General features: G+C 41.9%; 1 protein-coding gene across 6 annotated transcripts in view; it reads right to left on the bottom strand.

Annotated features, from left to right (window-relative positions):
• Positions 1-22,892, bottom strand: part of PTPRE (protein tyrosine phosphatase receptor type E) — a 118,974-nt gene that overhangs the window by 35,299 nt on the left and 60,783 nt on the right. For 5 of the 6 annotated variants that reach the window (XM_075026613.1, XM_075026614.1, XM_075026612.1 and 2 more), the window contains exons 2-5: positions 13,938-14,047; positions 5,611-5,713; positions 5,272-5,345; positions 2,548-2,684 (exon numbers count right to left, since the gene is read on the bottom strand). In XM_075026613.1, coding sequence (XP_074882714.1) covers positions 2,548-2,684; positions 5,272-5,345; positions 5,611-5,713; positions 13,938-14,040 — 417 coding nt within the window. In that variant the 5' untranslated portion in view covers positions 14,041-14,047. Of the gene's footprint in view, positions 1-2,547; positions 2,685-5,271; positions 5,346-5,610; positions 5,714-8,682; positions 8,717-13,937; positions 14,048-22,892 lie in introns of those variants that run through there. The other variant, XM_075026618.1, reaches the window with a different exon arrangement.

The following is a 22,892-nucleotide window of genomic DNA, read 5'->3' as shown; positions in this document are numbered from 1 at the left end:
AGTCTTATCTGCTCCCACTTGGCAGGAATTCTAAAATCTCTCTGAAGCTTCCGAGGGGCTCAATCTACGCCAGCATCGGTGCATTTTCTCCTTTTTTTCACTGCATGAACCACAGGGAAGTCTTAAGTCAAAATTAAAATTTCAAAAGCAAATTCTTAGAGGAAGGTTTTCAGACATTAATCTGAAAATCAAGGAAATAAACCAGCCATCATAAACTTCAAAAATCCAGCTCATCTTGTGTTATGGATGATAAATAGAGGTAAGTGCCCATACAGAACGGAATATGTTTTTTTTTCTTCTTTGTTTCTTTTCCTTCTGTTTAGAAAGTACACACTCTTCTTAGTGCTCAGTGCTCACAAAGAAATCAAATAGTAAAAAAATGAAGCAACTGAGGGTAGAAGGAGCCTCTGCTATTTTGGCTAGTGTACAAGTGCAACAAGTGCAATATACTTCTTAAGGGTAATTTAGGCTTGAAGGATAAAATCAAAAATACTAAAGAACACCATTACGCACATAAATCTAAGAGAACTGCCCTCAAAAATCCTTTCCATCCGCTACATGTCTTCATCTATCAGCACTTGCTCTGTTTTTCTTTTCCCCAGCAAAATCACTTGGGACCTAACTTCTTTGACTGGTTCACGTGCCTGGCCACCTCTGGCTCACAGGACTCACCATTTTCAGCCTGAATCTGTTTCAAATTCACAATGAAGACCCTGTATCTGTGTTCCCGGCAACCTCTGACCCCGCTGGCATGTTAGATCAGGCTGTGTGAAGAAAACACCAGAGAGGGCAGAGATGTCCCAGCACATCCCCATCAGCTGAGCATCCCCAGCCAAGGCTGCAGTCAGGGTCCACCACGGCTCAGCAGCTCCTGCCCAACGGCTTGTGCAAAGGGGACAGCTTTGGACCCATCCAAAAACTGCAGGATTTGGCAGCTACAGCTTCGAGGGGCAAATACAGGCGTAACCTCAGCTGGTGGGAGGATGGAGCTGAGTTCAGGGCATCCACATGCTGGGGGATGCTCTGAAGGAGATCATCGCATAGATGTCTGTGCTGAAGGGTCTGGATTTCTCAGCCCCTTTCCTTCCAGTGCTGCAATAACAGACTTCTGTTTGTCAGCTTTCCTGGTTTATGCTACAATATCAATCACTCTGATTTTCAATTGTCTTTCACCCTTTCTTCCTCTCTCAGGCTTGAGCAAACTGCTCATACATATATCCACACAAGCAGCCACAGGAGATATACAGCAGGGAAAAAAAAAAACCAAAACCAAACACATAAAGCATCGAGCAGACTTGCTGTGCCATCACCCCCTGTCACTGCTCAGACTGCTCATTTATGGGGACCGGACCCCAGTTTTCAGACTCAGCACTTTTGTGCAGACAAACTCACACGCTCACAGCATGGTGCAGAAAATGATCAAAGCAAAGCAGGTTTTAAATATAAAAATAGATGTCTTGTTTTGCTCCTAAGTGCAGAACGAATTAATCAGGAGAGTCAAAATTCACAAGTGCACATCTTGTCAAATTAGTTTTCACATTCATTTTGTCGACTTCAATAAAAATCTCCACAATGCTCCCTCTCTGATAAGGCAAAGAAATTATGTGTTTTAAATATATCATCAAACAAATTGCAGATATAAATATGCTACCAATTAAGAAGGTAACTTAACAGACTGTCTAATCAATGCATGCATCGGCTTTGACAACTCCGTATTTGACATTTAAGCTACTGCTCTGTGCCACTTGCTTCTGCTGTGAAAGGAAGTGAAGAGAAATAATAAAAAGTATGGAAAAGGTCCCTGAATGCAGACGTGCAAGAGCAGACTCATTGCACAGGGTTTCTCCATAGAAACCAGCTCTGCAGCAGCTCGCCGCAGACTCTGGTTAAGACTTATCTATACAACCACACACGACTGAAGCTCAGGTTACGGGCAGAAAATAAAACCTCCTTTCTGACCAAGGCAATGCTTTAAAGAAAACCCCTTAAAGTTAAGATGCTTCATAGAAACGTATGTGCTAAGGCACAGGGTGCTGCAAATAGGGAAGCAATGGGATGGTAACAAAGAGCAAAACGTCAAATTACCAAAAACCCCCCACCAAAACGCAAAAAAGTCAAATCCCTCCAGGGCAATATTAAAGGCCACACTGTGTCTTCTCCTCAAAGTACTTCCCATAGAGGTGAAACACTCAGATTCCCAAAAAAACCCTCCACCACCACCAAGAAAATCAATGCTGAAGAGATTCATATTCAATTTTTCTCTCCTCTTGAAATGTTAGCAAGTGTCAAACAGTTTATATATTACCAATTTGGCATCACCATATCATAAAGCAGTTAACGTTCCAGATTTTGTCCACATAAAGGGTTACCAGGCATGACAGGACATGTACGAACAGTACCAGCACACTCACACAACAAATGCTGAGGCTCCGAGATACCAGCATCATGCACCAAACATTCTTAAAAGAATTGTTAATATTTGCAGGCGTTTTGTTTTGCCTCCCTGTTTTTGCAAGGCAGCCATCTGCTCCACGTGTGAGGACTTACATTAAACTCCTCCCGGAAGAGCTTCCCTTCATCCGCCGATCGCATCCGAATTTCCTCTTCAAGATTTTCTACTGGAATAGGGAAATACTTCTTTGGGCCCGAGGGAGACCTACTGAGCAGCATGACTCGTTGCTGTTCTGTCAGTTCAAGGAAAGTATGTGTTAAAGGCAAGTCCAGAGCAATGGATAACAAGCTATTTCCAACTACAAATTAATTTTTAGGCTGGAAGATACCAAAACATATTTCTCACATGAGACTTCAATCAGTGATAAAGCTGATATAAATGAAATAAAAAACAAAAACCACAGGCCAAGAGAACATCATAAATTCAAGTGGAACCACTACTGGTGAAATTAATAGTTTCTGTATTTACACCAGATTAAAATGTGACCAAGTTTTATTTAGAAGAGGAGAAGGTTTCTTCAGCTGACGAAGAGCGTCCCAGCCCAGAGATGCTATGCCACAGGGCAGGGACAGTTTTTAGCATCTGTCACCAAAGAGATCCTGCTAGATTATTTCACTTGTGAAGGGGAAATAATAACAGTAATAAAAAAAATCTTTAGCTTGGCAGACACCAGAAGCTCTGCACCCAGATGAGCTATTGCAGTTGCTCTCCATTGCCCCAGATGGCCCCAGCACCGGCTCAGCCCCGGCAGGAGATCGCTCTGCGCCAGCACGGTTCGGTACGGGGATTGCTGCGGGCGCTTCTTGCCACCTAGACCTCAGCTCGTGGTGGGGAATAAACCCCCAGGACACCTTCACCTGCTGCCTTCACGGCCCCTCAGGAGCACAACTGGCCACCTGGAAATTCAAGTGAGCATCCCCACCGGTGGCTGGATGAAGTGGAGGGATTAATCATAGAAGCTTTTAGGTTGGAAAAGACCTTGAAGATCATCGAGTCCAACCATCAACCCAACACCACCATGCCCACTAAACCATGTCCTGAAGTGCCACGTCTACACGTTTTTTGAACACCTCCAGGCATGGTGACTCCAACACTTCCTGGGCAGCCTGTTCCAATGCCTGACAACCCTTTCAGTAAAGAAATTTTTCCTAATATCCAATCTAAACTTCCCCTGGTGCAACTTGAGGCCATTTCCTCTTGTTCTATCACCAGTTACTTGATAGAAGAGACCAGCACCCACCTCACTACACCCTCCTTTCAGGCAGTTGCAGAGAGCGATCAGGTCTCCCCTCAGCCTCCTTTTCTCCAGGCTAAACAACCCCAGTTCCCTCACCCAGTCCTCACAGGACTTGTTCTCCAGACCCCTCACCACCTTTGTTGCCCTTCTTTGAACACACTCCAGCCCCTCCATGTCTTTCCTGCAGTGAGGGGCCCAAAACTGAACACAGGACTCCAGGTGCGGCCTCACCAGTGCCCAGTACAGGGGACGATCACCTCCCTGCTCCTGCCGGCCACGCTGTTTCTGATACAGGCCAGGATGCTGTTGGCCTTCTTGGCCACCTGGGCACACTGCTGGCTAATGTTCAGCCAGCTGTTGACCATCCCCAGATCCTTTTTGGCCGGGCATCTTTCCAGCCACTCTTCCCCAAGCCTGTAGCGCTGCGTGGGGTTGTTGTGACCCAAGTGCAGGGCCCAGCACTTGGCCTTGTTGAACCTCACACAATTGGCCTCGGCCCATCGATCCAGCCTGTCCAGATCCCTCTGTAGACCCTCCCTACCCTCCAGCAGATCGACCCTCCCGCCCAGCTTGGTGTCCTCTGCAAACGCCGTGGCGAAGACAACGGCAAACAGAGCGGCAGACCACCTCCCCACGCGCCAATAACGATGGGGCGACTTTCAGCAGCTGCACTCGCCAACTAAATCTGGCCGGCGGCTGCATGAACCCTTCATCGGCCGAGGGCACTACCCGGCGCCACGCCACCGCGGGGATCTCCAAACCGCGCTCGCCGGGGTTCCTGTGCCCAAACGCCGACCGAGCAGGAAGCCGACGGGTATATTTAGAGGTTTGACTTTCTCTGTGACTGCCACCCTGTTTGTTAACCCACTCTTCAGCTCGTAAGCAGCGACGTGGAACCGGCACAAAGACGTAATTCTCTTTATCATTTAAGTTTTTCTCTTTGTTATCGCTAAAATAATTTATAAGCAAGAAAGGGACGGTTCCTCCACGTTTGCTAGGTTTGAACTGAGCCCTACAGAGCAACCCACCCGAAGGGCTCCCCGCTAACGGAAATAAACCCAGCACTTCAAAAAAGCCAGGGGAAAACATTTTCAGCTGCTGAGAGTGTTTTATTTTAGTGCCGCTGGCTTACAATACTGCCCTATCTCATCCCCTTGCTTGTTTCTCTTTACGTTCAGGAACCAGCCAGTAATTTCACAAAGAGTTAAGGACCCTTTTTTTCCCCTTTTAAGAAGAACTATTGCAATTCTTTCTCTAAATACAAAGATCACAGTGCCAGAAACCTGGATCTCAGCTGGCATCCTAATAAAACATATATAAAGAGCACAAGAAACATTTACAAAGAAACATTTGCTGTAGCACAACTTAAAGTGAAAATTATTTAAAACCAACAACTGCAAGTTAAGATTACATATACACCAATACAGACCTCTATTTTTTCTGCTTTCTCTTTAATAACAATCCTATAACTTATACTACAAATAAAAAGCAAACATAACTGAATTCTTAATAAGCAAACAAGCATGTGTGTACACAAACAAAACAAAATTCACACTGAGAAGGAAAGCAAATCTCTCCATACCTTGTTCTTCTAAGATCCCATTTGGCATCTTTTTGTCCCCGGAGTTCACAACAGCTTTCCTATGTCTTCTGAACCTGAAATACACACAGCACGTTAAGCTGAGTAACTATGTTGAAAGGTAAGAAGCATTTTCCCAAACCAGTCTTTACCAACCATGTAATTCTGGAGAAACTCTTTCTGTTCATCTTCGCCGTGAGAACCACCACCACCGCACCACCCTCCTCTACGCTGTGATGGAGGCTCCTGCCTCACCATAAGTACGCATTTCTCATTTCCTTGTTAGATCATATCGAAACAAGACTGAGCCAGTTCTGCATGCAGAGCTCCACACAGACCTACCTGAAAAAATAGCCAGCCAACAGAATGAAAATGATGAAGACCAAGAGCAGAATCAGCATTGAAGTCAGTAGGTCCTTGTGTAAATTGTTCTCCTCTGTAGAGTCTGTGGATTGAACACAGCAAACGTGAAACATTAGAGACATGGCTTGCTTAATCTGTTGCAGAAACTGTGCTTGGTGCACCAAAAAATCTGTGATTCTATGCAGTAATCTGCTTGTACTTACTGAAAGCATCAAAAATTATTTAATATATGCAAAGCTGAAAGTGAAAGTTCAGTTTTGGTGTTTGGGTTGTGTTTTTTTCCCCCCTTCAAAAGCACAACCAAACTACCTGCTGCTGAGAGTATCAAGGATATTTTTTGGAATGACTGGTTAAGCAAAGATTTTACTTGTAGTTAGAGTAAGTTTAATGGGTACAAGTTAAATTTGAAGCAGTACCCTTATGTGCATCAGCTGTTTCTCAGCCAGACAGAAATCACCCAAGAATGCCACCCCTGTATAGATTTTATTGACTCCAGAGATACAACGTGTTTTAAACATATCTCATCATTTAATAGTCCAAAACACTGCTGCTGGCTGTACAGGGCTGTAAAGCACATGCTGAGCATGACGGAGGGGGAAGGCAGGAGGGAACAGTGCAAACTGCAGTGTCTTCTATGGCTTGTATTAGATATAACATATATATTATATTATATATTACTATAAGAACAAGTAGAAATAATGAGACTTTTAACAAATAGAATGGAGATTTAAAAAAATATATCTTTGTTGTATCTAGTATAAATTGAAAGTCTAATCCTTCTATTAATAGTGTTTTTATGTATGTGACTCTTTACATTTCAGTTTCATTATGCTTTTGTGACCTTTTAATTCTGCTGAATGATTCAATGTACTAAAATCATTAAAAACCCAACATGTTTTATTTAAGAAAGAAGAACTCTCAGCCTTACCCTTCAGCAAGCAAAATACAACCCTGCTACTTGTTTTTCTTTCCAACCAGACAAATAAATCCAAGTTAGTGTAACAGCGGTGGTGGAGACCTCGCCAAGTGGGAAGGATGAGTCCTTCACACCTGGAATTTATTGCCCATACAACAGGACACAGAAAGAGGTCAATCTTTCCTCAGTTACAGCCACAGGAGCCAGCCGAGGCAGCAGCCCACGCTTAGGGCATCTACCAAGATGGTTCCCTGTGTGTCCAGACCCCCCCAGTTTCTCCATCGTTACACCAGCCTTCCTCAGCCTCCTTCATTTGCACCATTTAGAAATCTTACCAATGTACAATCTTCCAAAAGCAATTTTTGTTGCTGCTGGTGTGGTGGGTTTTTTTCTTTTTAAGCTACATTTACACACTTTTAACAAGTTCTTCACCATTCCTACAGCAGGCTTTGAGAATTGGAGCAGTGATTCTCCTAACACATCTTGCAGTCACACTTCCCTAAACTCTTTTTGTTTACTTGCAGCAAAGGCTTTTTGAAGAGATCTTGCACAAGCCATAAAGTGACACGACATAAAGTATCATGAAAGCACAAGACTACAGTAAATATATAGGAGTATGTAACAAACACCTGCAATATTACAGAAAAGAGCTCATATGGGTAAACTGACTGACCAGAATTGATCACTGAAAAACTATTTGAGCATTGGTTTGTATCTTGTAAGCATCTGGAAACTCTCTGGATGCTCAAACAGGGTGTTAGGGCACAGAAAAACTTCCTTTAGAGGCATAGGTGCACTAGTGGCATACAAGGAAAAAAGGTATCTCAAGTCAACATAATAGTACAAAGAAAGGGAAGGCAATAAAATGCATGAAACTTGACATTTAAGTGGTATATAAAGATAAAAGTGACAGGCATGACAAAACTGTAATCAGAAACCATCACCTGACAGGGTTTCAGAAAATCACTACTGGAAGGAGTGTCTGGATGAACGTGCATCACCAGAAACAGCTTAACAATTTCTGTGTGGTATTTAGCAATACTGCACTCTGCACAGAAACCAAGGTCTGACAAACAAACAAACAAAATATCTATTTTTGCCCCTCACAAGCAAAAAGGAGCCACTTTAGCCCACTTTTGAAGTTTAGAAATTTCAGACTCAATATCTTGGAATCTCCAGGATTTAGGGGTTTTGTGTTAGTTCTCGTCACTGGCTCTGTGTCAAGACCCATGACACATGGGGGGAAAAACAACAAGTTTGAGTCACAAGGGAATTAAAATTTCCCTCAGTTCATTACACAACACAGAAATCACCCATCTTTTCCTTTCAGAAGGGCTGATATACTCACACCACCAGTGTCTTTGGAAAACTGATTCCCAGACAAACACAGAAAGCCTCAATCCAACCCAGGAGAAGAGAAATTCAACCTCCTGCTGGACTACTGTCTACATTTCTTTAGCTAAGCACAGAGCTATTCTCTGCATCAAGATCTCACCTCTCCTCCTCCTACCCATTTCACAAGGAAATTAGGTCAAAACCCACAAACAGCCCCTTCTAATCTGTACACGGGCACATCTGGTTTCAAAGCCTTGCAGTGGCACACCAATAGCTTCACCTCTGCAGAGCCTGTGTGTAAGGCACAGTGTGGTTTTAAACAGTTTCACTTATTACCTGTATTTGCTTCAATATCTGCAACGAAAATTTTATAAATGTAGCCCAAAAATTCTAAGAGAAAGTTACAACTGGGCTTACGCCATTGTAGACTCAGAGGCTGAAAGATCATTAGCCAACACAAGTGTCTATATGTTAAGTGGGATTTTAAGGGGACACTGAAAGACAGACCTGTACTACTTTTTTTTAATCAGTGCTGCTTCAAAAATTGACAGCTGAAACATATGAGTAAACGCATGCAGCCACTGCCAGGGAAAATTTTCTACTGCTCCAACACAAAAAGAGAGCTGTGGTCCAAAACCACAGGGCTTTGTGTTCGCAGCCCCACAAAGAAGATCATCCCAAGGGTGTTTTTTTAGAAATACAATGAAAGAGTGACTTTCATCTTGACAAGAGAGGAGGATTATCGCGAGGATGGTGGCAACCCCTCGTGCTTCCCCTGCCACCCACCGAGGCTGACTCACTGGTTCTTCCCGGCTTCATTCCCTGTGCTGCTGGCCCAGCCGTCGGGATGGCTCTTTCTGGAAACGTATCACCATCTCCTTCAGGGTTATGATGTTCCCACTTTCCGTATGTGTCAAAAACAAAACCACCCACAAGAAAAAAAGGGAACTAACAGCAGCGTGTGCACATCAGTAACTGCCCTGTGATCCTCCCTCCACACTCTCTCCGAAGCTTTGATTTTCTTCATCCCGTTATCGGTTCCTTTGCAAGTAGGACCTGAACAGTAAAATGGCCTGTGAATAAAAGTGTGATTAAAACAGTTTTTTCTCCCTCCACAAAAGCAAGCTAACAAGGCAAGGTGCGTGGTTTGCCCTAGAAAGCAAGCCAGGTACCTGAAATTATTCTGGTGATTGACAAAGAACAGACAAAATATTGTTTATCTCAGCACAAGAGAAATCCCACAACAACAGGCTCTATTTACTCACAACTCTGAGCTTCTTTTCAAAAAACAGGGAACTTAAACCCTCCACCTCTCCAAAACTAAAACTAAACTGCTCTCACCCATTATTGGGGTTAGATTTCAAGTGGTTTTTTTCCAGGGTCCATCCTCCATCTCTGCTGTCCCTTCAGCAGACACACAAATGTCCTTTAAACAGTGCTCAGTCAAATCCAACGACCAAAGCTTTTGGGCAGTGACACATGCCTCTGTTTTGGGTCAGAACTGTTTCAGACATCCAGCTCTGCAAAGGACACTGACCTCCTCTGACATTTATTTTACATGAAGAGCGGCTGTCACAACCTCTTGACACAGACCTTATCCATCACATGGCAAACACAGTGCACTCAATCTTAAATAGTGCCATGTTATAAAATTTATGATTATTAATAGACTTCTGGTCAAATTTTAATAGAGATGTTTTGTCACCAGCAGGCACAAAACCCAGCGCTTCCCACTTTACCACAATTTTGGTACTTACACACAACTATCAGAGTTAACGCATCCCCCATGCACGGGATACAGGAGCTTTTAGACATGTCTCTGCTGAAGAGCTCAGTCCAGCTTGCATCAACTTCTGCAGCCAACTTGCGTGGTGGCCATGCAAGACCTCACACATTAATTTAGGGGATACTTCAGACCAGATAATCTATAGTGCATGAGAGCATTGAGTATCTTCCATATCACTCCTTCAACTGTTCATGTTTCAAAGGGCAAGGAAGCATCTTCAATTTTTATGGTAGTCTTTCAGTGCTCCTCACATGCCCCACAGAGCAGGTAACTCTCAAAATTCACTGGGAGCAATCACAGGGAGCGGCAGAGCTCACCAAAGCGCACACAGCCACCGGACAAAAACCCTTTCATGTTACCACCTTGCTGGGGGTACCGGGATGTTACTCGCAGTGCAGATGCCCGTGTGGCGCAGGCTGTCCTCCTGCCATTGTTTGGACTGATGCTAAGGTGAAGACACAGTCAAGTGACATAATTTGGGTAGTCCTTAGTACTTCTTGCGGACATAGGCATTTTTGAAGTGTTTGGATGGGTTGAGTAGCAGGGTATTTAAATTATTTTTTGTTGGTGTTGTAAAAACTTCTGCAAGTGCTTAACTTCTGTTTGCTGAACTTTCTGTTCAGATTTAACAGTGATTGATTTATTATAATTAAGCCTCTCACACATCTGCATGTGCTTTCTATACGCTGAAAACCGACAAGTGAACTCAATAAAAGGAGAAGTGTCCTCCTTTCTCAGTTTTCATCTAGCCACCATGCCTCCTTGAGATCCGGTTGAACTTGTGCTGCGATGACTGGGCAGAAGCAGTCTACCCATGCCAACAGGGATATCACAAAGTACAGACTAAGCTCTCTCACACTATTTTTGGAAGAGAAAAGCCCAGCCCTGCAGAGAATTGCTGTACTTCACCATGCCTTGACTGTGGAGAGGAAGCAGATATGCAGCTGATAACCAGGAGATGCATTTAGTACACATGAAAAACAAACCCAAATTAAAAAAAAAAAAAAAAAAAAAAGGAAGGGCAAAGGAAAAAGACCGGTAGGGAAGACAAACCAGTGCCCACAGCCTGCAGTACACAAGAAGGCAAGCAGCAGCAAATGCAAGAATCGTGCCTGCGTTTGCCATCCCAGAGCCAAAAGCCGCACAGCCGGACTGAGCGCAGCCCTGCCTGCCACTGCAATCATGGAACAGTTTGGGTTGGAAGGGACCTTTAAAGATCATCTAGTCCAACTCCCAACCCAAAAACACCGATTTCTGAAGTTCTGCTTTTCAAACTAATTCTTGAAATTGAGTGTCTACCAGCAAAGCATCCCTTTGGCTTTTAAATACCAAGTAAAATGAGCCAGCCTCCTTCTTCAAAACTCAGTTTTCTGATGTTGCCTCATCTTCTACATGAAAGAAGCACCACGAGTCTAGCGTGAAAAGTCCCCATCTCTGGGTCCCGTTCTGGCTATCATATAGCAAGACTTCAGCCTTCCGATACATTGCTTCAGTCATCTTCAAAGACACCCACTAACCTCTTGAAAGTTTAAACCAGCAATAAATAAGGCATCAAAAGCTGCCTTTCAACCTCCCACTGATCTGATAAATTCATTACCTCTGCATGTTAATACATCGGTAGTGGAAAGAAATTGTAAAGATGGGCATGAAACCCATGAAATATTCATGGAGTAAACACTAAAGGAATTTAAACACTTGGAAAGGACTTAAAAGCGTTACTACTGCAACTCCCAGGCTGCTTTCACATTTAAATTACATAACAAGTAAAAATACAAGAGAAGTAAAAGAATCCTGACTATGATTAATACTGGATAACTAATTAATATCTGAGTAACCAGGAATTATTTGAATGCTATGGACAGTATAATGTATAAATAGTCTGTCACACATATTTGATAGCATAAAGTTTTATCTACTTGAAATATACTTTTTTTTAATGCAAATCCCAATAAATAAATAAATACTGGTTCATATTTATTTAATACAGTTGAATACTCTGGGTAAATGGCAGTGCAATTTCTCCAGTAAATGGCAGTACAATAAAACCCAGAAAATTCTGATTTTATGAAAGGGAAATTTCATGGTAGCAATTTCATGGTACTCTTATAGGAAGTGCAATGGCAGTAGTGCTGAAAAATTGAGCCATACAGACTAGGTATCCATGTTTAAAATAAGAATATACTCAATATTTTAATTCAACAAGTGTTTTAAAAATCAAGTCAGCTAAAATAATGACATGCAATAAATTGTAACTGTTCCTTTCAGAATCAAAAGCATCTTATCTTTTTGGATCATTCATCAAATTAGCATGCAAAAGGAAAGCTGGATTTTTTTTACTATCCTTCAGTTCTCTCCATATTCTTTTAAATGGCGTTTTCTTGATACTTCAATCAAAAATCTTTATTTTTGTATTAAAAAAAATTGTATTAGTTCAATGGGTATTAAATGTATTAGATAATCCTATTATCTTGGAACTTTCTATACAGCGATGTATTTTCAGTGTGCACGTACTTGTCTATCAGACAAAACTCTTCTTCGCTTCTCACTGCAAAGTAATGAAGGCTTTGATATTCAGGAAAAACAGTTTAGTCGTACTAATCATTTCTAAATCGTATCACTGAAATTAAGATTTAATTAAAACACAGACGATAAGATTACTCTTACCCATATTATCATACTTAAATTCAACACAATTTTGAATTAAGCTTTGAAGATGAACAGCATCTATGGAGAAACTCCCTTTTTACTAATTTGATTAAAATTCTGGGAAGTGATACAACTAACAAGTTACTTCTCTTTCCCAATTCCCATATTCTTACATATTCAGACCAACATTAGTAACTTGTTCTCCTACTGATCCAGATGCCAGACAAGAAGCAAGGCACTGACAATGACTTGACAATATTTCAGCAGAGCCATTTATTGGCAAATTTATACTTCGCTAAATTTCTATATTTTTATTTATATTAGCAATTTATTTATTTTGAAAGCCCTAAGCAATAGAACACTAAGATTGTCATTACTAACCATAGAGCCCCTTGCTGCCCTAACCCTCCACTTCACCTGCGGAGGCCTGTTAGTGCTCAGCTCCACCTCCACTCTTCTCCAGCCTCAGATTTTGGTGAAAGCAAATGCCTAACACCTAAATTACCACAACTGCCATTTGATTCTTGCTTGGCTCTCCTTCCATACAGGTGTAAAGTTCACAGGCAGATTAAAAATAAACCAACCAAATCAACCACAAAAACACCCTCCTATAAAGACTGGATGTCAACAACGGTCACCTGAAAACTTATCAAGATTTCACCACACTGTTTATATGGAACATCATCAGCTTTATTTCCCTTCAACCAAGTCCACGGAGCAGCTATCCCTTCGGAAATCCCCCTCTGACGTCAGCACGACGTCACGCGCTGCCACCGCCTCAACAGCAAACCACTGCCTGACAAACACCGCTCACCAGCACAGGGATTTCAAAGATAGCAAGCTAGGATTATGAAGGATAAGGACAACATGCAAGTAAAATATATCACCCCATCACAGAACATAATAGTAGAATCAGTATCTTAAATAAGAAACCCAAACAAACCCTTATTTGACTTGAACGAACAAACCCCTCTCCAGGACGGTAACACGTTAGGATGCAGTTGTAGGAGGGCTTAAAGCAAGAGGAAGAAATACCAAAAATAGAAATGAGGATGAATAAAAGATGCTGTGGTGCACCAGTGAGTAGAAGACTGCTCTCAGGTGTTTGAAAAAGGCTTTTTTATTTTTCACTTGGCCTAATCTTATGCAGGACATCTGCACTATTATCCATCTCCTCGAGTCTTGCCTTAGACAGCTCCTATCATTAGAAAACACGGAACACACATAAAGACTGCATGTCCTCATGATGTTTAAATAGGCTCATCCTGTTGTCTAACTGATAATTTCTTTAATTCCTATTATCTGTGTCCAGGTCCCATCACGTTGGAGACCCACAGTGACAGCTCCTGGGGCGTGCAGACCTTGCAGCCCCGGCGTGAGGAGCCATCCTGTGCTTTCCCACCTCACCCAAAGCTATCCTCCGCATTTCCCATACATGGGAAAGAGAAAGCGAAGCGTACAGCACCAGTCATATGGAGATCAAACACAAAGGTCATCTGGCAAGATTAGAAGCATATTTGTGGGGTCAAAGTCCTGGAAAAATATCCAGGACTATGTCAGCAGGGGAACCTCACCAGAAGTCCCTTTCCACTCCCATCCCCGCAAATGAAGTGATATCCTTACTTGTTGTTGTTGTTGGTTTGGGCAGTTCAGTTCCATTGGGTGGCAAAGCTTGTGCAAACAGAAAACTAACACAGAGCAGAAGGAGCGAGGAGGAACGTTCCATCCTGGACCTAAAATAAAACAAAAGCAAAAGATAAACTTTCAGGTCAAATTACTATTACGTTTTTTCCTCAGGTCAGAAGAAAGCTAAAAGAAAAAGAGATATTCATTTTAGATGAGGGAAGTTTTAAAACTTGTTTTATACTCTCCCACTGCCGTATCACTTAACTTTCAGTTTTGATGCAGAAGGAAGAGCAAAATACCAGTTGCATGCACTAAGAATTCATTAAGAATGTTTTAAATCCACGAACAGTAAGATAACGCTCAGCCATCATTCAAAGACAACGACAGAAATCAGGCCAGAAAAGCTACTCTACATCAGTAAAACAAAGCAGCTGAGGACACCGAGGCAAGGAGTCTGGAAGTCATTTCCATAGATAAGAACAAAACTTCTAAGTACCAGCAGCTGAAATCTTGGGAATAAATGCAAATCTTGAGAATAAATGCAAAAATCATGTATTTTTGGTGATTCCTGCCATAATTGCATGTCTTATGCCTTCTGCAAAGAGCACGAGTAGGAGCAGCGAGGGCTGCAGGAGGGGAAAGCAGCCCAAAACCCCAGCGTGGCCAGACTCTGTCTTAAGGATCCAAGTGACTTTCTTCCACGAGACCAATACTTCCACACCGTGTAACTTCGACACACAATCTTGGCACCACAAATGCCTGGAGACCAAAACAAAGAGGAAAAGCTTTTACCAGACCAGTAACAAGCATAAAGTTTAAAGTACCTGGAACGAGCACTTTGCAGAGTTTCCTTATCCCACCCTTGATTTCCTACAGACATACATATGGTGCTTCATAGATACGTTCCTTTGGAGTACACGTGTGTCACAGCTATGAGTCCGCGAGCTAGAAAGCGTTTGACCAAAGCCTTCCAAACACAGAGAATTTCAGGTTTCATGAGACCAGAAAATAATGTCTGATGTAGAGAAGGTTAGACAAAAAGTGTGATGAGAATGTGCTGCTGGGAAAAGTCAGGGAAATTAATTGTTGTAGATAAATGAGCTGGTCTAGAAACATTCTAGTCCCTCTAAATCAAGGTTTTTGTGGAAAAAATAAATGTTGTTACTAATTTGCTGTACATTTATCCAGTCCCTAATGAACATATTAATTATAAGAGGCTGCCATCTCAGCCATTAGCCAGTCTTGCTTGATTTAAAAATCATTTCTTTGGCATCACACGCAAACATTACTTTCTGTATTTTGCAAATGGCAGAACACATCCAGATGGTGGCTCTACATCCATTGCTAAAATTATAACCATCGTAATACTGCACAACACAGCTCCCCAATGCTTCAGTATGATATATTTAATATTACAATTTCCACGGATATTGTATAGTAGTGCCTAACAACAGACAAAGAAAATCCAGGAACTTCGCAGTCATTAGAATAACCATTCGAAAATCCTTCCTTTCAATGTAAAATGGGATAATCCACCAGAAATAATCTCTGGATAAGCGCAAACGTATAAAAAACTTCTGTAACAACAACTTTCACACCACCTTTTCACTGCTCTCACACGCGTTATTCAGAAGTGAACCTTATTCCCCACCTTTCTGCTATACCTAGGACTAAACTCAAACTCAGCACATACCTGGTATTCTTTAAAAAAGAAGAGAAATAGACCTAAAAATTAATTCTCTCGCGCTTTGAAGGGATGTCAGCAGTAGCAAGGCTCTCATCAAGCCGGGCACAGGAGCGGCCAGCATGGGCTCTGCTCAGCAGAGCGCACCCGAAACCGCAGCTGCCTTAGGGAGCACACAGACCCTTGAAGGAAAGGCATCGAGTAATCTCATCCGATATTACAGTTCATTATTTGTTTTCTTTTTCAAGGCTCTGTTAGATACAGAGCAGCCCTTCTGCCTGCTGAAAGTACTGAAAGCACGCTCAGTTTACCAAGGTAACACTTTCCAGAAGGGATTGCAGGCTGCTTTCTACCCATTGGCCCTAAGATGCTATGTTAAATTCTTCCAAGTGTTGTGAGTATATAGGAGTACAAAAAAAACGAACACGAAAGTAAAAAGACAAAATATATTTTCTGAGAAAAAAAAACCCCACATATAAAACTTTTTTTACACAGGAGCACACACTTAATAGCATTTCTTTATTCTGTCTCCCCATCTTATAGTTTGGAAGCTCAATGGATCTTGCTCTAACATAATGAGTGAAGTAAGAATAATAAAAAGTACTATTAGCATCAAACTTTATTTTCTTAAATGTCTTCTTCCTCCCACCCCCAGTCCAGCTTCCTACTGACAGATTTACTTATTCAATTCCTTCTACTACTGTTTGTAATTTAAGCAGACTAAATGTCTTAAGCTAACAGGCTTAGTCAACACCCAGGTTAACCCTGAACTAGCCATTCTTAGGATTAGACAACTAATTATGCATAATGACTTATTGCAAAATGTATCAGCTTTACCATCACATGCAGACCTGGTCTGACAACTGCGACCCAGCTTTGTCGGCAGCAGACCCATCCTCCTCCTCTGAAACACTCCAGCTTTGAGAAATCGCTTTAGCCAGGACTAACTAGATAAAATCAAAACCATTTATAGTTTTGTTATGACAGTCGCCATAGTAAGGGACCATACTGATATCAACTATATGAAGTTTTATACCTAGGCTGCTTGGGCTGAGTTAAACAAATATATATTCTCAGTCTTGTCTATCCATTGTAACAGTTGAGTAAGAAGTTAATATTTAGATGTTGTAGGAAAAAAACCAGGCTGTATTAAAAAAACAAACAAACAAACAAAAACCAACCCAAATTTAAGACAATCACCTGCCCTAAAAATCCCCAAGGCATTGTGAATATTTCTGTTCAGCAAAACAAACACCCCCAGTGGAATCTGATGTAATTTTGGAAGCAACCTATATTATAAAAAACTGTTATGGCTACATTGTATTTAGCATTATATATAACCTTCCAAAATTTAACAATTAGAATTATAAAGCAATAGTATGCTGGAAGCTCAAAACATGTAGCAGCAGTTTACATGAACTGAGGGGAGGGGAAAGGAAGGAAGAGGATTTGGAAAACTGGAATAAAGCCAGAATAAAAGTGGAATCAACAGGGAAAGGGGCTGGCGTTGCCAGGAACGAGGTAGGTGCTGAATGCTGCACTCCACTGACTGCAATGCTTTACACCCTTGGCAAAGGTTGCTTAAATCCACCGGCCGTTCGAGTAATCAATTCCAGCAGTTACAGTGAGCTGTTTGCTGAACGGTTTTACAGCGTGGCGTTGAGTTCACCAGCTCATCCTTAAAATACATCCAGCTCTTTAAAAAAAAAAACCAAAATAATTGAAGTTGCTGGCAGGTTTCTAAGAGACTGGCAAGTGTAAGGAACATCAACATTTCTCACAGAATTACCATTATAAGGGTTTTACAGATAAAAAAAAAAACACTCCAGACATCTTGTATCTGTTCTCTTGAATGTGATAAAGTGTAACCTGAGTATATATTCAGTGCCCCACAATTTGGTGGAAATAAACACATCTACAAAGATTATGCAAATTCTGGGATCTCATTTTTGTCCTAAGCACTGTCCTGGTTTTGGCTGGGATAGAATTAATTTTCTTTCTAGTAGCTGGTACAGTGTTGTATCTTGGGTTGGTATGACGATAATGTTGACAACACACTGATGTTTTCAGTTGTTGCCAAGCAGTGTTTATACCAAGTCCAGGATTTTTCAGCTTCTGCTGCCCAGCCAGCAAGAAGGTTGGAGGGAAACAAGAAGTTGGGAGGGGACACAGCCAGGACAGCTGACCCAAACTGGCCAAAGGGATATTCCATACTGTGTGACGTCATGCCCAGTATATAAACTGGGGGGAGTTGGCCTGGGGGGGATCGCTGCTCAGGAACTAACTGGGCATTGGTCGGCAAGCAGTGAGCAATTGCATTGTGCATCACTCGTATATTCCAATTCTTTTATTATTATTATCATTTTATTACTGTTATTATTATCTTTATCATTTTCTTCCTTTCTGTTCTATTAAACTGTTCTTGCCTCAACCCACATGTTTGGCTTCCCCCCCCCCCGCCAATTCTCTCCCCCATCCCACTGCGGGGGGCTGGGGGGGAAGTGAGCGAGCGGCTGCGTGGTGCTTAGTTACCAGCTGGGGTTAAACCGCAACAAGTACTTTACACTTCTGCTTGCTAAAGAAAGAAGGATTAAAACTTACAGCAAATTTAGGTGCCGCAGCAAGAGACTGAGCTTAGCACGACCAAGCACTACTTGCAACCAAGTAGTAAGTACTCCTCTTCAGACTGGGGTGGATGGGGAGGTGAGAAAGTTGCAATAACATCAAAACACTGTAAGCTTTACTGTATATTTATGTACTTCACATACAGGACCTCAACTATATAATTTTTTGAAACAAAAAAACTCCACAGACACAGCAGCATTTTCCATCCTCAAGAAGGTACAACATCATGATAAGCTCTGTTAAAAAAAAAAAAAGTAAAAAATAGTAACAACTCTTCAGAGGAAACAGGCAGGTAGAAAAGCACTGCTGAACAAGAAAGGACAACCGCATACTACAAAAGAAGCCTCTTGATAAAATCAGAACGGAAAAGATCCAGGTAGAGACATACATTGTTGTTATTACATGGCTTTGCTGTAAGGGAACTGCTGCCCTGCCTGGAAAAAGAAATAGGAACTGCTTTCATAACTGTATGGGGATACAATGCAGTTTTATCTACTTACATCCTACTACCTCCAGCCTTTATTTCCTGGATATGCATGAGTAAATGGTTCAGGCACTTAAGCTTTAACTCCATGGACTAATATTTTTTTTTGTAGCAAAGGATTCTTAGCTATTTCTGATTATCTGAAGCCTTAAAATGGTGCCAGAGATTCCTGTTACAACCACGGTTTTAAAAGTCTGCATTGTTATAGGTAAATGCTTCTACATCCAACAGAGAACTTGATACTATGACAAAAAAAAAAAAAGTCACTGTAAAATTGCACATCTAACTCAAATCCTGCCAAGGAGGCAGAGCACTTGAAATCTAAATGCAATCCAGTAAGGATCAGCTCAGACACCAGGGGAGCGTGTGAAGCCCGTGCACAGCTCATCCCAGCATCGGGATCACTGCCACCGCTTCTCGCGTGGTCCAAGGAGCTGCCAAGGGGGATGGCCCAGCTCCCCAAAACGTGAGAAAACAGCATGATTTTCAGGGATTACTGGATTAGTACACATGCTTAATTTCTATTTTTGCTGCAGAACTGAATCCTCATCTGACCTGACAGTTTAAGAATAAAACCTGGGTTTTAAGAAAATACGCTAATAAAACCTCTGTCGTGCTGTGTGGCATTGCTACAGCTGTGGGACTTTTTTCAAGGAGTCTGATGCAGAAGCTACTTCAGAGTGGGTTAAATAGATACCTGTTCCCTGTATCCTCCTGAAGCAGGAATAAAACAGCAAAACATCCCATCTAATACAGAGGATGGTGGAGAAAGTGTTGAGGTTTTGTTTTTTTTCCCCCAGGCTTTAGTATCATGCAGCTCAGGTCATGCCCCAGATTTTTAGTGCTAAAAAAAGTAATATTCTAAAGGATAAGCACCATCAATTCAGAAAATATAATTAGAAGTGAGAGACGTGAAAGCCCTGCCACTGTAGGTTGACAAATGCGTTGGCACCTGGGATGTTGGCCACACCATGAGCAAACGCCAACCCAAAAAGATCAGTAGTTTAAAAAAAACAAACTGCAAAAAGGGAAGAGGGGAAAGCCACACTCTCTCCTTGCTCTGCCTTTTCTCCTTTTGCTATTCCTGCTTTTCACCCATAAACCTCCAAACACGGTTGGTCCCGCTGAAGAGTTTTAAGCCCCAGTGCCTGTTTTCTCCAGCTGGCTGGGGGGGTTCCCCTACCTGGAGCAGGCGAGCCAGCATGGGCATCCCCCCCGGCTGGGAACTCCGGGAGCAGCTCTCATCTCCGATCGAGCTGACCGCAGCTACTTTCTCTTTGCTGAAGCTCTGGCATTCCCACCATATCTCTGCCAACCCACCTGAGCACACCAGGCAATGCCAAGTTATATTTTAACTGGAATAGCTCTTGCGTGACTTCATTTTTGGTTAGGACTTTATTGCACCATTATGTCATAAGGCAGGTAAGAAAGCATTGCTGCAGCATTTCAAAGAAAATTATTCATTTGAATTACGTTTTTACAAAAGAACCAGAAAAAGAAGCGCTCCTTTCCATTCCCAAGGAGCAGGGGGGAAAGCGGGAGCTTGCATGGAGATGAATTCAAGACACACGGCGTCAAGATAACGGGACCAACGGCAGAGCGTTGTGCCGAGTCCCAGCGGACCCCTCTGACCAAAAGTCCAGGCTCTCCACCGCCGGAACCCCCTTGGGCAGTCGGCATCAAAGCCTGTGGAGCAGCAGGACCTCAGGCTCCGGCGCTCAGCATCCCATCTCAGCCCCACTGCTCCACGAGGAATCAGCTGGAAACAGCTCTTGGGTGTTCCTCTAATTTGGGGTAACCGTTCAATAACAAAGTGTTACTTGGGAGTTACACCTTAAGCTCCAGATCGAATTTCCAGAAGTTTGGTAGAAGTTACCTGTTTTGATGCACTTTAAAATTTAGGAGCTTTAGAAAAAATGAATGTATCCAGTCTCTTTCCCTTTGCTTTCTTTGCATCCCTGTAATTCTGGCTCAGAGACTTAGGATGTCCCAAAATCCAGAGTTAAAAAGAAAAGCACTTGAGGTATTTGTTGAGATGTTGCGTGTGCATTCAGTGTAGCCCAGCAAGCAGCAAGAAACTCGGGCAGGGACCTGTCTGCTTGGGAAACGTTCTTCAAAATTCAGCCACGCAGTCTGCTACATGGCTGTTCCTCAGAGGCAAGTTAGAAAACACCCCATGATGAAAAGTTAAATTTCATCATAAAAATTTATTTCTTACAGGACTCTCTACAGCACACTCACTGTTGGGTGTTTTGTACATAAAAATACAAGCTTTGTTTCTGACCTCTTCAGGAATAGCAAGAGAATTTAAGGGATCGATATCTAATTTTAAAATCATGTATAATTTAATATATCCACTCACAAAATTATATCTGACAATAACAATTCCTCATGTATCCTATACGAATACCTGCAATAAAGATCATTTAACGGAGATGGCAATAATTAGATTAAAAAAATACAAATTAGAATAACCACTTACACATAAGACCCTGAGCGAGGCAAAGTACCAATTAACTGAATAAAATGAATTCCCATTTAGAATAATCAAGCTTGATAGACTGTCTTACTTGCTTAGTCACTTTGCTTCTAATTCAGGTAGACAAGTTATTGCATTTGCTTTCATTTGCATGTAAGAGGTCAGCATATATAGCACAGAGTATGGGTGTGACAACAAGTTACAGCCCTGTTGAGAAATGATGATTTCTGATCTGCCGGCGGCCAGTTTCTCAGGCAAGCAGGCTAGCAACCTGCATGGCATACGGATTCATGGACTATGTACGGCTTAACAAGGATTTATAGAGAAAATATGTTAGCTGTTTAAAAAAGTTATGTTTAAAGATACATACCTGAATACAGACAAAAATTATCGCTTTTGCAATAGTAATTTTAAAATTCTACTGACCCGATATAGCTGGTCCTATCGGTCTTTCTCAGTATCATGAGCAAGTCTCAAAACCCAGTCTACCATGGCTAACACTAGTTCAAATCCATTTCAATTAGCAATGCTGAGATCTCCAGCGAATATAAATCACTGGTTGTCACCAGCAGATTAAGCACTGCATTAGCAGGTTTGCTCTGAAAAGGATTAAATGACAGTGTTGACAGTAGGGTTGACATGCCACCATTACAAAGTGACATTTGCCACATTAAAAATGGTGAGGAATTTTTCAATTGGATTCTACAAGAGCACCCAGGACCAGGAGGCAGCAGCACTGAGTATGAAGGCAGCAGCGCTGAGTATGATGGTGATCTCCTTCCTTCTATTTTCTTGGGTTCTTTGGTACTACCACTCACCAGGATTAGGTTCAAAGCAGTTATGAAGATATGCTATGTGATAAATTGTATAAAAAATAGGTTTGGTTTAGATGTGTTTAAAACCAGGAATATAATGAACTTTGACTGCAGCCTTAATTTTGGAAAAGTATATCTTTCCCACTCAGGTATTACGTATATGACTTATCTGCAGCCTCATAGTTCTCGAAATGAGGGGAAAAAAAAGAAAGATTTCTTTTCCAAGCCAAGTGGCTCTCAATGAAGCACTACAAAGAATGTGAAGACTTTGGGACATCATATCTAAAACTACACTTGGAACAGACAGCTTTCATACCACAAAAACTCAAAATTAGGAAAAGAGCACACAAAAAAGAGAAGGAACTACAACTTCAGAGAGAGAGAGAAAATTATTTTCAAATTCAAAACTCTGTTTCCATGCTGCAATAAACAAAGGTTAGGACAATTAATACATTCTTTATCTCATAGATGTACGTTTACTCTCAAACACTTTTTAAAGAACTCTTTTGCCAGTTTTTGCAGTTGTCTGACCAGTTTTGGCAGGAAACAACAGTCTCAGCAGGTGCATTTCTGACATAGTTATAATCCACCTCCACTGGCTAGCACCGAGACCAGTATTGATTTAAACTGAGCTAGGGTAAGCCAGTCCACACTAACCAGAACAAATGAAATATAATTAATCAGGATGAAGCCAGCAATCAAATTGTAATTTATAAAATAGCTCCCCCACCTGATGACGCAATGACTGAACACGATTTGTAGATGCAGCATTCTTTTCAGATGTGATGAGTACCATTAAGGATGTCTGCCTTCCAAGCCCAGGCTGTTATAACCAGGAGCGATAGTTCCACAGTCAATGCACCGA

Source organism: Buteo buteo, chromosome 4 (genome assembly GCF_964188355.1).
Source record: "Buteo buteo chromosome 4, bButBut1.hap1.1, whole genome shotgun sequence".
NCBI classification, from domain to species: domain Eukaryota; kingdom Metazoa; phylum Chordata; class Aves; order Accipitriformes; family Accipitridae; genus Buteo; species Buteo buteo.
Note: the sequence above shows the minus strand (reverse complement) of the source record. Positions and strands in the feature narration are given on the sequence as shown.